We start from the raw sequence: 14,834 nt of genomic DNA on the forward strand, positions 1-14,834 counted from the left end.
TTTCCAGTCTGGCTGAGAATATTATCCTTTGCAACATCTTGGATTCAGAAAAGCTTTTTCCACGAAAAAGTTTGGGGACCCTTAAAAAGAAATGCTTTCTTTGATTAGGTGAATAATATGGTAGACAAATGCAAGAAGGTTGGGTGACTGGGCTTTGATGAATGTGATACCATCCTATTTCCATTAAAATAGATAATAAGCTTTATGTGATTATCCCTATGAGGTGCAAGTATCTACACGCCATACAAAATGATGGTGCACCTGTCCTCGCTGTTTGTGTGAGTAGCACATTGTTTGAAAATCTCCGGATTCAGATTTGGTGTGTCCTTTTGGTTCTCCTCCAGTAAACGCAGCTGGTGAAACGCCTCTAGATGTGGCAAGAAGATTCAAGAATGCTGAGTGCAAAGACTTGGTAGGTGGAGGTAAGGGGGCCTTAGACCTTAGGTGGGAGAATTGTACTTTCCAGATAATGTTACTTCACAGTGGCCATCCTTCTTGATCAGTAGCCAGGCTCAGGGGTGGGATTCTACTGGCTCAGATCGGTTCGGACGAACTGGTAGCTCTGACGATCAGCTGGGAGAGAACCGGTTCGCTCCGATGATCAGGTTGGCCCGCCCCCCCGCCCCTGTGCTTTACTTACCTTTATCTTCTCAGCTGATTGGTGCAGGAGAGCGGATTGCTGCGCCTCAGCTGTGTTACTCCCAAGTGGTAACACAGAAGGTTAGTATTTGTAAAACTGTGCAAGCACGCAAAGCACGGGATCACCAGTTGTTAAACCGGCAGCATCCCACCAGGGCGAGGCTGTATTGACAACTTTTCTAGAGCAGGAAGGTCTCAGTTTGAGGAGTACGTAGATGTTGGAGAGAGCAACCATTCTGAAGGCCATTACCTTGTTAGAACAAGATATTGGGGGAATCAGATCCTGGATGGGAGCTCCAAAGGGGAGGTGGGCTTTTCTCAGACTGCTGTCTAAGGCAGGGGATTCCCTCTGCCTGACAGGCATGGTGTCAGCCTGGAGAACGACATCATAACCTTTGAAGGAATGGGAGACCCTCTTAGATGGTGAACTGACCAAGGATGTTCTTTTTATCCTTTTGTGATAGCTGGAGCAGGCCCAGGCTGGGAAGTTGGCTATGCAGATGCACGTAGACTACGACTGGGAAACTTCTCAGGAGTTCTCGTATGACAGTGAAGATGAGCTGGATGAAAAGGTGCTGGGATAACAACTCTGTTTGTTGTTGTGTCCTGTCATGTAATGTTCCAGGTGGGACAGTCCCGTGTCAGTTTTCCTTTCTTAATCAAGAAACATGGCAGTGATATAAAAAGCTTTGTCTATAGCTTCCTTCAGCTTCCCCTAGCTGGCTATGAAATGGAACACCAAAAGATTGGTTGACCTTAAGCTGTACAAGGAAGGATTTTATAGGGGTCTTCAAGACTTTGGCTGCATTCCCCCCCCCCAATGTTCCTAAGCTGGTGATTGAATGAAACCATTTTCTACTGAACCATAAATTAACCAAATAGGCTTAGTTTTTCATCACATGCTAAGCACTGGTGGGATTCAAAATTTTCTACAGGACAGGTGACGGAAGGTTCCAGGTGCTGATGACATCTGCTACTTTGTCTGATAGATTAGCCCACTGCAGCGATCTTTTGGGTCTTCACCATCTCCAACCACTGGCCAGCCCATTCTCTTCTCTCCAAATCGGTGGGGCTGTTCTGGCATGGATATTAGCAACAAGACCTATGAGACCATTGTGATCCCTTCGCAGCCTGGTCAACGAAACTCAACCAGTGAGAAGACCCCACCGCCACTGCCGCTCAAAAAGCCTCCCAAAGGGAGCAGCAAACCAAAACCAGGTGAAGCCAAAATGTTGGCAAGCCAACCAGGGGAAATGTCAAAGCCCGCTGTTCTTTTTGTGGGTGAAACTGTGCCTTGCCGTCCCATCCATTCAAACAGGATGCTTGTAGTGTCCTTCGGGATTGCGTACGCAATGATTTCTTACAATACGTATTAAGAATGCGGACTGATATCTTCAGGGCTGAGAACTGCATGACCCTGAAGATGTGGTTGAACTAGAGGGTCTAAGAACTGGGGCCAAAATGACCCAGTGATGCAAAGTGATAAGACTTGAGATCTTGATGGGCAACAAATTCCCTATTACTCTTCAAAGGGCTGGGTTCGTTCGCCAGGATAATGCAACTATTTAGAGCAGGGATGTCCGACCTTGACACTAATCAAGAAGCAAGTCCAGGGGTGGGCTTCAAAAGTTTTAGCAAGGGGTTCGGTTGCGGGGTGGGTGTGGCCATGGTAGGCACGGCCTAGTTGGCCTCCTGCATCACAGTGGGAGGGATTTTGGCCTCCCCGGGCTCCAGAGGCTTTCCTCAAGCCTCTGGAAGGGCGAAAACTGGCTCCCCAGGCTCTGGAGGCCCTCTGGAGGCCAGAAATGGGCCCCTTTCCGGCCTTCCCAAACTTCCAGTAGGCCCATTCTTCACCCTCCCCGAGCCTCCGCGCATGCCCTGCACTTACCTGCATCCAAACCGGGCCATGTGGGGACTCCTGGGAGGGGAGGGGTGGATGGAGCCAGCCAGGAGTGGGATTTGGGGGTTTTCTGAACTGCACAGAATCTTATCTAGAGGTTCTCCCGAACCCCTGCAAATCTCCAGCAGCCCACCCCTGGAAGCAACCTGGAATTAAGGAGAAACTTCCTAACAGTGAGGACAATTCTCCAGTGGAACAGCTTGCCTTCAGATGTTGTGGGATGCTTCATCACTGAGGTTTTTTAAGAAGAGACTGGACAGCCAGTTGTCTCAAACGGTAGAGGGTCTCCTTCTCGAGCAGAGGGTTGGGCTAGAAGACCTCCAAGGTCCCTTCCAGCTCTCTTCTGAAAGATCTTTAAGACCTGAGGACTTCAACTCCCAGAATTTCCCAGCCAGCATGGCTAGCTAGAGAATTCTGGGAGTTGAAGTCCTCAGGTCTTAATGTTGCCAAGGTTGGACATCTCTGATTTAGAGCTTCTGCTCCCGTGAGTGATTGTTTCCCTTGCTTTCCAGATGCCTCTGAATCACTACCCCATTCTCCAGACAGCCCTGACGTTTGGAACTCATCTGTTTCCAGCATCCCCGGTGTGTTGGAGGGTGGCCCATTCTGGCAATCGCCCAACTTCCGTAACTCTATGGAAGTCAAAGGCACAGCTTATTGGGAGACCTGCTCTGATGTCGGGGGTGCCTCCCAACGGCGAAGATCGGAGCCGACTCAGATGATAGCTCTGCAGCCTTCCCCTGGAACCTCTCCTGAACCAGGACAAACAGCCCCAGTCAAGTTCAGGTGAGAACAGAAGCTATCAGACCAGATTGTTGCATGCTGTCCATGAGAAGGATGGCCATATACACATCACATTAATAAAATAAAAATCAATCCGTTGTGTAAGTTGAGCAACTTAGTAAATTGAGCCCTGGTGGGGCAGTGGTTAGAATGCAGGATTGGAGGCTAACTCTGCCCACAGCCAGGAGTTCGATCCTGACTAGCTCAAGGTTGACTCAGCCTTCCATCCTTCCGAGGTCAGTAAAATGAGGACCCAGGTTATTGAGGGCAGTATGCTGACATTGTAAACCTCTCAGAGAGTGCTGTAAAGCATTATGGAGTGGTAGATAAGTCTTAAGGGCTATTGCTATTATTATCATCAGTTTCCATTGTCTGTACAGCTAAAATCTATAGGACGACTTGGGTTCCTTCTGTTGTCTCTGATTAAGACAAAGCATTCACCCATTTAATGGTTGAGCCTCATAAGCAGCTTGTAAACCATCATTAGTGGCTTAGCAAGTAAGGAGCCAGGCAACTGGAGTTTATTGAATATACTATGAGAGAGCAAACCATAATTTCTAGTTCTCGGTGTTTGGGACCCAGCCATTTTCCCAGCATGGCGCATGAAGCCTTCTGTAGCATGGTTGATTTGCTTATATATCACATGTCACATGAATCCAGCTGGTAGAGAATCCAGGACAGGTGTGGAGCTTCACATGTTGCTCAGATGTTTGAATCCGTTTTCCATTGCCATTGACACAATATTAGTTTTCCCTATCAAGACAACCAGTATTTACTGTACTTTTCGGAGTATAAGACGCACCTTTTCTCCCCCCTAAAAGAGGGTGGAAATGTTGGCACATCTTATACACTGAATATATCCATTTTTGGCCTCCTGAAACCCGCAAAAACGGGGTGTGCAGAGGGTTTGGGAGGCCTGCAGAGTGCTCCTGGGGGCCGGGGAGGGCAAAAACTTTTTTTCCCTTGTTTACCTCTTCGAAATCTTGGTGCGTCTTATACTCCGGTGCGTCTTATATTCTGAAAAATACGGTATTTTCTCAAATAAATGAACATACTGTAATATTGTTACAGTATTTGCAAAGGAGTAGGAGACCCTACAGTAATTTGGCAGGCTGCTGTAGATAAACACCACTGTAAAAGCTATATATAAGTAGATCCAAAATTAGGCCATACTGGCGTCATTTGTAAAATATTACTTCCTTATTAATAGTATCTATCATTATATCTATTTAGGCTTGCACCTCCAAGTGCAAGCATATAAAAGCATAATATATATAAAAGCATAATCTTCCACTTCAGAAAAGGGAGCCTAGATATTAATTCTAAATTGTAACTTGAGAAGATATTCTCCCCATTCTCCCTGTTCTTACACATAGACAGGTAGTCCTTGATTTACGACCACAATTGAGCCCAAAGTTTCTGTTGTTAAGTGAGACATTTGTTAAGTGAGTTTTGACCCATTTTATGACCTTTCTTGCGACAGTTGTTAAGTGAATCACTGCCGGCACTGAATTAGTAACCCAGTTGTTAAGTGAATCTGGCTTCCCCGTTGACTTTGCTTGTCAGAAGGTCGCCAAAGGGGATCACAAGACCCTGGGACACTGCAACCATCATAAATATGAATCAGTTGCCAAGCGTCTGAATTTTGATCGCATGGCCATGGGGATGCTGCAAAGGTCGTAAGTCTGAAAAATGGTTGTAAGTCACTTTTTTCATTGCCGTTGCAACTTCGAACAGTCACTAAATGAACTGTTGTAAGTCAAGGACTACCTGTACATTATTCTAACATCTGTATCAAAGTGGGTTCTATTCTCTATTATATGTGTTGCTGATAAGTTAACAAGGAGAAACAAAACATGCTTTTGACCAAATCTTTGACCAAGCCATAAAAAGAAGAGTGAATGAGGAAAGAAAAAGAATAGGAGAATAAACAAACTAACTAACTAACTAGAAACCAGCTCTTAATGTTTGGGGACTTCTGTAATGATGATTAATGATGGGAATGGGTTGCAAAGGAAGAAATGGATGACATCCTCCTCCTCCAAGCAGATGCTTTTCTTCTTGACAGAGAAGTCACACTCTGTGTGATGAAGAAGCTCTCCTGTTTATCTAGTTAACAGTAACATTGGCAAGCTTAAACAGCCTGGGGAGAATGAAAAACAGGCCTCCCGAAAGTTCCAGTTGTCCAGAAACGGGCCCATTTCCGGCCTCTGGAGGGCCTCCAGAATCCAGAAGAGGCCATTTTCGCCCTCCCGGAGGCTCAAAAAAAGCCTCTGGAGCCTGGGGAGGGCAAAAAACAGGCCTCCTGAAAGTTCCAGTTGTCCGGAAATGGGCTCATTTCCAGCCTCCGGAGAGTCTCCGGAGCCCAGAGGAGGCCATTTTTGCCCTCCCGGAGGCTCAAGGAAAGTCTCCAGAGCCTGGGGAGGGCGAAAATTCCCCCCTGCTGTGGTGCAGAAGACTGAGTAGGCCATGCCCACCATGCCTATGCCCACCCAGCAACCAGGCAGAGAACTGGTTGCTAAAATTTTTGAATCCCACCCGTTCATATTCTAGCATGCTCCTGGCTTGGTGTCGCACATCTTCCCTGATCTTACTAGTTCCTGGTTCTGTCAGTTGCATGTCTCCCTCAGAGGTCACCATGCTATGGCAGGATTCATACCTCAAGTTAAGCCACAATGTGACTCTTTTGCTTTTGACTTTGTCTGGTGTTCGGACAACATGGCTTGGAAGTCAGGGCTTACGGCATAGAATTCTGTCTGAATATAAACCCTGGGTCCGGTTCAATGAAACAAGGTTAAACCCTACAGCTTAACTCAACAGAAGAACCCAGTCATTGTGCATGGCCAAGTGAATATTGGAGAATGTGGAAGGGTTGGGAAGACGCTTGGAGGAGGAATCCACCACTGTAGCACTCCCGAGAAATGGCCATCAAGTCATTCTTCTGAGGAAACCTGTTCCATTATTAAACCACTCTTGCCATGAAGGTAAGAGTAGAAAGAGTAAAAGGGACGCGGTGGCTCAATAGCTAAGACGCTGAGCTTGTCGATTGAAAGGTTGGCAGTTCAGCAGTTCAAATCCCTAGTGCTGCGTAACAGGGTGAGCTCCCGTTCCTTGTCCCAGCTTCTGCCAACCTAGCAGTTTGAAAGCACGTAAAAAATGCAAGTAGAAAAATAGGGACCACCTTTGGTGGGAAGGTAACAGCATTCCGTGTGCCTTTGGCGTTTAGTCATGCCAGCCACATGACCATGGAGACATCTTTGGACAGCGCTGGCTCTTTGGCTTTGAAACGGAGATGAGCACCGTCCCCTAGAGTCGGGAACGACTAACACATATGTGCGAGGGGAACCTTTTATCTTTACTACCATGAAGGTGAGATGGACCATTAGCTCAGGAAGTCTATGACCCATGCTGAACAGGTATCTCTTTCGACAGTCCCACGAGAAGACACTCCCCACCATCAAGAACGATTTCTGAGACAGCTTCTTTTCTCCTACAGCTCAGAAAGCACCAGGTCCTATCGACGGATTAGTAGCAGCTCGATGGGTAAATTTTCCAGCAGCCCTCTTTCGCCGCAGAGCCCCAGTTGCCCGGAAGAAGTGTCTATATGCAAAACTGCGATGCCAGGGCCAACACCTCTGCCTGTGCCAGCGCCAAGAAGATTTGCACCAGTGAGTTGTGGAGCGACAGCAAGAGGTCGTGCTTTTTTTATAGTTTGAGCAAGTCTGGAGTTGGAGGGTCTCCTTTCTCCCCAGCATTAGCATGGCATCCCTGGTATCCCTAGGCAGCAATCTGGGCTCGGTTATAGATAGATATTCATTTCAGCCTTAGAGCTGATAGCAGCAATCTCAGAAAGCCGGAGGGGGGGGGGGCAGGGGGGAACATGTTTGGCTTTTCCTCCAAGTTTCAAAATAAGAACTCATGCCAACAGGCACTGATGGATCTGCCATGTGTTTTGTAGACCGTAGCGGGCATAGAGTAATACTGTGTTGGCAAGCGACAGCAATTGGCTTTGAATGCCCATTTGTGTTATGGTTCCAGGATCTGAAAGGCTGCCCTGTCAATTATGACACATATGCGTATGTGTCAATTTTCCATTTTTAAAGTAATGACTCCTCCAGCTAAAATTGTTGTTGTTCATTTATGTCTATGCATATAAGATCAGGGGTGAAATCCAGCAGGTTCTGACAAGTTCTGGAAAACCGGTAGCGGAAATTTTGAGCATTTCGAAGAACCGGTAGTGGAAATTTTGCGTAGTTCAGAGAGCCGGCAAATACCACCTCCGGCTGACTCCAGAGTGGGGTGGGAATGGGGATTTTGCAGTATCCTTCCCCTGCCACGCCCGCCAAGCCACGCCCACAGAACCAGTAGTAAAAAAATTTGGATTTCACCACTGTATAAAATATAAAATATATGAGTGTCCCTGTAGCCAAGATTATCAAAGAGGAGACAAAGACAAAAAAAAATGAGAGCCAGTTTTTAATAAAACCAGACTTATAGTAACAAGGAGACAACTTGTGACCTCGATCTGTTGAGTCACCAATTCAGAGATATTTCCTTACCGAATTCATTAGTGTAGTGATCCCCAACCTTTACAGCTTGTTGTTAAGCAAGACATTTGTTAAGTGAGTTTTGCCCCATTTTACAATCTTTCTTGCCCACAGCTGTTAAGTGAATCACCCCCATTGATAAGTTAGTAACACGGTTGTTAAGCAAATCTGGTTTCCCCATTGATTTTGCTTGTCAGAGGCTTGCAAAAGGTGATTGATCACCTGACCTTGGGACACAGCAACGGTCATAAGTATGAATCCGTTGCCAACCATCTGAATTTTGATCAAAGGATCGTGAGGATGCTACAAAGTTTGTTAAGGGTGAAAAAAGGTCGTAAGTTTTCGGTGCTGTTGTAACTTTGAACGGTCACTAAATGAACTGTTGTAAGTCGAGGGCTACCTGTATTGCATCCTGAACGGATGTAAAGACCATCACTGCCAGGATGATGTGAACATCATACCCATTAAGTCTCTAGGAATTGAGTCTGACTTTTCTTGCAGCTTTCCTCAACCTGGGCCCAAAGGTATGGACTTCTTCCAGAATTTTCAGCGATGGCTAATGCCGGCTGGAGAATTCTGGGAATTAAAGTCCATACGTTGCCCAAGTGGTGCCCTATGATCAAAGCAACCTAGAGAGATTTGTTGAAGGTTCATTACGGCAGAGAACACCCCAGGCTGCTATCCTGCAAATTTGTTTGCACCTAGTGCCCGCTGTCACCTCTCTGCCTCTTCAGCCACAAAAGCAGGGGTGGGCTTCAAAAATTATAGCAAGGGGTTCTCTGCCTGGTTGCTGGGTGGGCGTGGCCATGGTGGGTGTGGTCTAGTCGGCCTCCTGCACTACGGCGGGGTGGGGTGGGCGTTTTTGCTCTCTCTGGGCTCCGGAGGCTTTCCTTGAGTCTCCGGGAGGGTGAAAATGGCCTCCCCAGGCTCTGGAGGCCGGAAACAGGCCTGTTTCCGGACTTCCTGAACTTCCGGTAGGCCCCTTTTTCGCCCTCCCCGAGCCTCGGCGCGTACCTTGCATCCAAAACAGGCTGTGTGGGAACTCCTGGGAGGGGAGGGGCAGGGTGGCGTGGGCGGGACCAGCCAGGAGTGGGGTTGGGGGTTTGGGGGTTCTCCGAACTGCACAGAATCTTAGCTAGAGGGTCTCCCGAACCCCTGCGAATCTCCAGCAGCCCACCCCTGTGTAAAAACCATCTGGGGAAGCAAGGGATCTTATCATAAAACTGATAACGATTTTTCTGCCCTTCACAGGCCAAAGGTCGGTTAAAACGAGTCAAGGCTTTGGCTGACTGCAAAGGGGACAAGGCCCGCGAGTTGACTTTCTCCAAGGGTGAAGTCATCGTAGTAACACGGGAAGAGGACGAACAAAATTGGGTCAGTATCGCTGCTTTTCCTCGCCGGATTAGAGTAGAAATACAATTTTCCTCTTAGCTTCAGAAGAGAAGGAGAAGGTTGTCCTTTAAGAGAAACCTCCTAGGAAGCATTCTTGCAAAGGACACTCACGTTTTCGTCTAGATCAGGGATCTCCAACCTTGGCAACTTTAAACCTGGTGGACTTCAACTCCCAGAATTTCCCTGGGAGTTGAAGTCGCCAGGCTTAAAGTTGCCAAGGTTGGAAACCCCTGGTCTAGATTATGATTTTTGTTCATCTTCCCCTCCAAAATCTATCTTCTGTTTACACGCAGCCCTTGAGTTAATATCTCAGAATTTCATTTTATCTTTAGATCAGTAACTTTCAAGAGCCACTTTTGGGAGCAACGAGAGCTAAAATTTCAACATGCAGAAAAGAGCAAGGAAAATGACCTTGATGGAGAGAAGCACAAGATTTTGGCTAGTCCAGGGGTCTGCAATCTTAAACACTCAAAGAGCCATTTGGACCCGTTTCCCATAGAAAAGAAAACATCGGAAGCCACAAAACCCTTCCTGTGCCTGACTATTTCTTGAGCAGCCACAAAACTAGCATATGTAGTTGAATTAAATGTTCTGTTTTCTTCTGAAACTTTTCTTTTCTTGGATTTATCCATGGTTGGCCTACCAGGGGTTGAAAAGCTCAATAAATCACGTACTGGTGGGTGTCACACATTGGCAGTTGTGACGCATATTTTGAGTACCAGGGAGCTGCAGTAGAGGGGTGAAAGAGCCACATGCAGCTCCAGAGCCGCAGATTGCTGACCCCTGGGCTAGTCAAAAGGGGATGAAACGATTGTTGAGTCCAGAACAGCCAGAGAACATTTAGAAGTGGCTCAGAGAGGCTCATCCCTAATTCAATAAATTAGAAGAAGATTAAGGCAGTTGAGCACCATCAGACTTGCAAAATTGTGCTGCAATAGCCAGTGTCAATAAAAAAAATAGTTTTAGCTTTTCCGTAAGGTGGATTTCCTTATTTGGTTTACTCAGAGCGACCGACAACAGTGCTCCAACTTTCCCGATTGTGAAATTCTCAATTTAGGGGTCTGTGTTATAGCCATTATTTTACTAGTAGGCAAATGAAAACAACCTGCCAGCTTTTGCACATTTCAAACTTTCCATCCACCAATCCTAATTTGGTGCCTTCCAGATGTGTTGGGACTAGAACTCCCAATGTCACCAGAAGGTGCCAGCTTGGAAAAAGGTGAGAACTCAATAATACATGAAGCAAAACCTCCCCGAGCAACTGAGAAGTGAGATGTACAATCCTCTTTGAAAAGAGTGATATCTTTTGATGCCAAAGCCTTTGTCCTCTGCTCAGAGTTTCCTGCCTGAGCAGGGGGTTGGACTAGAACATCTCCAAGGTGTCAGGGCTCCAAGTAACATCCCCAACCAATGAAGTCTCCAAGGCCAGCAGTTCCTCAAATTTCCATTTTATTAGAGATGCCATTGGCACATCTGGGAAAACCCAAATCTGAAAGGTTCCGGGCTTTCCCCACCCAAAGGAAAGTCAAAGACCCTTTCCCTGCACTCACATGTCCATCACATGGTCCAATCAATCCACCATCCCAACTGGAGATGATCCCCCCAGTCATGCCTCTTCAGGTGCAGGCTGAACGTCCTTGACTCCCAGAGAAAGGAATGTTGTTATGGCTATATATCTCCACCAACTCCATGCAAACCCCCTCCCGTTTTCCCACAGCACTAAGTGTGGCAGCCCTGAAGATCCAGAGAAAAAGATGGGCTCCAGGGCTGACAAGGGGATTGAACAGACCTCTTGCATAGCTGCTAATCTAATAAAGCAGGGTTGCTTCATATCCAATTCTTGTCATTTTTTCTATGGGAAGAACCTGGGATCAGAGCCTAATATGCTGCTACTCTTTATTTGTAGTTTTATCATTCCTCATGAGATGTTTTCCTTCCAGGTTGGATTCATTGAAGGCGATGGCACAAGGACAGGTGTCTTTCCTTCCAACTTTGTCCAGCCGTTGCAAGACTGAGTGGATCCAGATTGGTCTTCTCTGAAAAGATGAGGCAGCATGATCTGCTCTGGAGACGGACAAGGTGTGGAGGCTTGCTGGATCTCCATAGAACCCTGGTCTTCATGGGATGTCATTTCCTTATTCAGTTCCATGATAACATTGCTAGGAAGAGATGGTGGAATCTGGCTTTTGAGACTCTTTTTTTGTAGACAGAAAGGGGGAGGGGCCATGGACAAAGGACACATATATGTCCATGTGACTTGATGGACCACTTTTTGTCCCTTCAATTGTGGAGGGTAGTATGTGACATTCGTCGTGTAACGTAGAGGCTCTACCACGAAGTCATCTCTTTTGGCCATTGGGTCTCATTCAGATCGTCCTGTGCCCACTTTGAGCCGTTGAGGAATGGATCCAAGTTCTTCAGTGCACCACTTGATTTAATACCAGTCTCAGTTTCCATGTCAACAACCATGAGGGAGCAGAAGTATTTAGAAAATAGTTTTCGGGGTGGGGGTGGGGTTGAGGAGGTGGAAATTGCAAGGAATCAATGCTGAAGATTGTTTGGGAAGCCTCGGGGGTTGGGCAGGGCTGCTGTAATCCTTGCTCCAATTGTATGAGTCACCTTCGTGTTTTGTTCATGGGGAAATAATTCCTCTATTGCAGACTATATGACTCTCTGCGATAGAAGATTCTGGATTTTGTCAGTCTGGTTGAGGTTGTTGTTAACTCGAGTCGCATGGATCTCCACTCAGCAAAGTATCATCGCCATCTTGTTTCCTCAGAATCTGTCTCCCTTCTAGGACAATTCTAAACAACTTTTCTCTAAACTTCATTAAAAAGAAAACCTCACCTTGTTGGGTAAAAATCCCTGCTGTGCAAAGTTGTTTTAAAAATACTGCAGGTAAAAATTAGTGTCTGAAAGGGACAAGGGGCCATTTAAGAAATCTGCAAAAAAAAATATTTGAGGCAGCACCGTCAAGCTTGCTTGTAGTCCTCAGCTACCCTGTTCCCCTGAAAATAAGACTCCCCGGATAATAAGCCCAATCAGGCTTTTGAGCACATGCGCTAAAATAAGCCCTCCCCAAAAATATTTAAATGCGTGTGCAGCCGGTCCCCACCATTTCCTCTGGTTGCCGTGCAAACAACATGAGGTGTGGTGAGCCGGAGTGGGGGACGGAGAGGGGAACATGCCCCCCACACACCACATGCCCTTACCTAATGGCCACTCCTGCAACCCTAGCCACCGCGCCCCTTCTGTCATGCTAATGGCCACCGCAGAAGCCATTAGCGAAAAACAGGGAGGCGATGGCGGTGACGGGACATCCGGTTGCTGCGGCGTGGCCGCGGTGACAACATGGTGCAGAGTCCTGGGGAGCACGGCCTCAGGGGCGAACAGCTGATGACCGGCAGCCATGAGGTGACCATGCTCACCACTTCCTGCACCTCAAAAATAATAAGACCTCCCTGAAAATAAGGCCAAGAGCTTATTTCGGGGGGGGGGGGGTGTCAAAAGAAAATAAGACCCTGTCTTATTTTCAGGAAAACACGGTATTATTTTATCTGCTCAGTGTTGAACATTATATGTCTATAATTTGAAGGGGCTTCTGACATGAATAGCGGATAAAAAGCCTCAATAGGTAGAAATTTGGAAACATTTCAATGGGCTTGCTGATTTAGTAAAAAAAGGTACTGCTATCCCAAGCTTCATCATCGTCGTTAGAAGAATAATGGTCGGATCTAGATTAAATAAACTGAATGTAGATTTCCATAAAATTTATGGGTTGACAAATTCTCTCTGAATCCACTGGGAGTGAAATGCAACTCACTTCATTTGAATTCAGCCTTTTTCCTAAAATGCCAAATATAACTTGAAGTTTTCTCTACCTCTTGCTGAGCTCAAGGAGAGGGCATGAGAGTTTTGGCTAAGTGGAAAAAATGCAACAGAGGAAATCCAGCTATGATCATCCAAATTTACCTTTCCAGTGCCATCGCTAAAGTGAGACTTCGACTTAAAAAAAAAAAAAGTCTTGTTATTTAAAATAAGGATGCTAATACAGGTAATCCTCGACTTAACAACTACAATGAAGCCCAAAATTTCTGTTGCTAAATGAAACAGCTTGTTAAGTGAGTTTTACTCCATTTTATGACCTTGCTTACCACAGTTGTTAAATGAATCATTGCAGTTGTTAAATTAGTAACACTAATTTAATAGTAGTTGTTAAATGGCTTCCCCATTGACTTTGCTTGTCAGAAGGTCACAAAAGGTGATCATATGAACCCGGACACTGCAGTTGTCATAAGTGCAAATCAGTAGCCAAGATCTGAATTTTGATCATGTGATCTGGGGATGCTGTCATGGTTGTGTGAAAAATGGCCCTAAGTCAAATTTTTTCAGGGCTGTTGGAATTTTGTACAGGGCTGTTGTAACAGTTCACTAAATGAACTGTTGTAAGTCGAGGATTCCCTCTAATGAAAAAGATGTGTGTCCCTTCGAATGTCACTTCTGAACATGTGCAGATGCCTCAAAGCTTTAGATGTTAACCAAATGTTCTGAAATATACAGCATCATGCAAAGTGCCTACACGATCATAAAAATTTCTAATGTCTTGCTCCTTAGGGGGTTAAATCTCTTCACCGCTCGGATTTTCCCAGTCTGGTTTGACCAGTTTTAAAGAGTCAGACCTTTAAAACTACATATATATATTTTTCTCCCACATTCACTATTTTGCAAACCTTTCAATGCCAGGTCTTTTGCAAAATCCGCCAGTCTGTAGGTTTATTTGAAATTTGCAAAATTAAAAAAAAAGGGACTCAGACAGAGAGAAAAACGCTGTAACATACAGTGAATGCTTGCTGGTTTTAAAACAGTAAGAGGCTGAATTTGCGGTACAACGTGATCTCAACAAACATGATTTTAATTTTTTTTTTTTTTTAGCCATGGCAGCAACCGGAGTTCTTTCATTCTCCCTGAACAAACAATAATTAGGAACATTGTTAAATGGACTGGAGAGAAAATTAGATCGATGAAAGGTGTGTCTTAAGAACAATGCCACTTAATCTCCCATTTCCTTCAGGTCCTATGAATGAGAGAAGCTGCCATTTTTCTTGTTCGTGCAGGATTAATCACAATAGAGAAAAGTCCAGCAGTTCAGATACATATTCAGGCAAAAAAATAAAAAAATGAAAACCTAGAGAAATGGACTTGTGTATACTAATAAGGACCCAGTTTGTGGGGGCAATAAGCTGACTTTGTATAAATATACAAAAGTATGAAGGCTATTGCTTAACGCATTGTAAGCCGCCCTGAGTCTTCGGAGAAGGGCGGCATATAAATCAAATTAAAATAAATAAATAAATAACAGGTAGAAGGAAATATGAAGAAATGTTTTAATGCCAAAAGGCAGAGAAGTCTGTGTACAAAGGTATATATATAACAAAACCTGGCTTTGGATTTTCAGTTTATTTACCTAAAGTTTTAATTTCTTTTAAAATGTAAATCCTCTTAAGGAAAGAGGAATGAGACTATGAGAAGGAAATGGTAGTTATGGAGAACATTCTTCAATAACAAATGGCTTT

At 45.4% G+C, this 14,834-nt stretch overlaps 1 protein-coding gene across 3 annotated transcripts in view; it reads left to right on the forward strand.

Annotated features, from left to right (window-relative positions):
* Nucleotides 1–12,125, forward strand: part of ASAP3 (ArfGAP with SH3 domain, ankyrin repeat and PH domain 3) — a 92,986-nt gene extending 80,861 nt beyond the window's left edge. For 2 of the 3 annotated variants that reach the window (XM_070950054.1, XM_070950056.1), the window contains 8 exons: nt 345–412; nt 655–720; nt 1,104–1,211; nt 1,629–1,857; nt 3,052–3,325; nt 6,819–6,990; nt 9,121–9,243; nt 11,202–12,125. In XM_070950054.1, the coding sequence (XP_070806155.1) occupies nt 345–412; nt 655–720; nt 1,104–1,211; nt 1,629–1,857; nt 3,052–3,325; nt 6,819–6,990; nt 9,121–9,243; nt 11,202–11,276 (1,115 nt within the window). In that variant the 3' untranslated portion in view covers nt 11,277–12,125. The remainder of the gene's footprint in view (nt 1–344; nt 413–654; nt 721–1,103; nt 1,212–1,628; nt 1,858–3,051; nt 3,326–6,818; nt 6,991–9,120; nt 9,244–11,201) is intronic. The other variant, XM_070950055.1, reaches the window with a different exon arrangement.
* The last annotated feature ends 2,709 nt before the right edge of the window (nt 12,126–14,834 follow it).

This window comes from Pituophis catenifer, unplaced genomic scaffold (assembly GCF_029215685.1).
Source record: "Pituophis catenifer annectens isolate HBS135680 unplaced genomic scaffold, rPitCat1.0.hap2 SCAF_9, whole genome shotgun sequence".
NCBI classification, from domain to species: Eukaryota; Metazoa; Chordata; class Lepidosauria; order Squamata; family Colubridae; genus Pituophis; species Pituophis catenifer.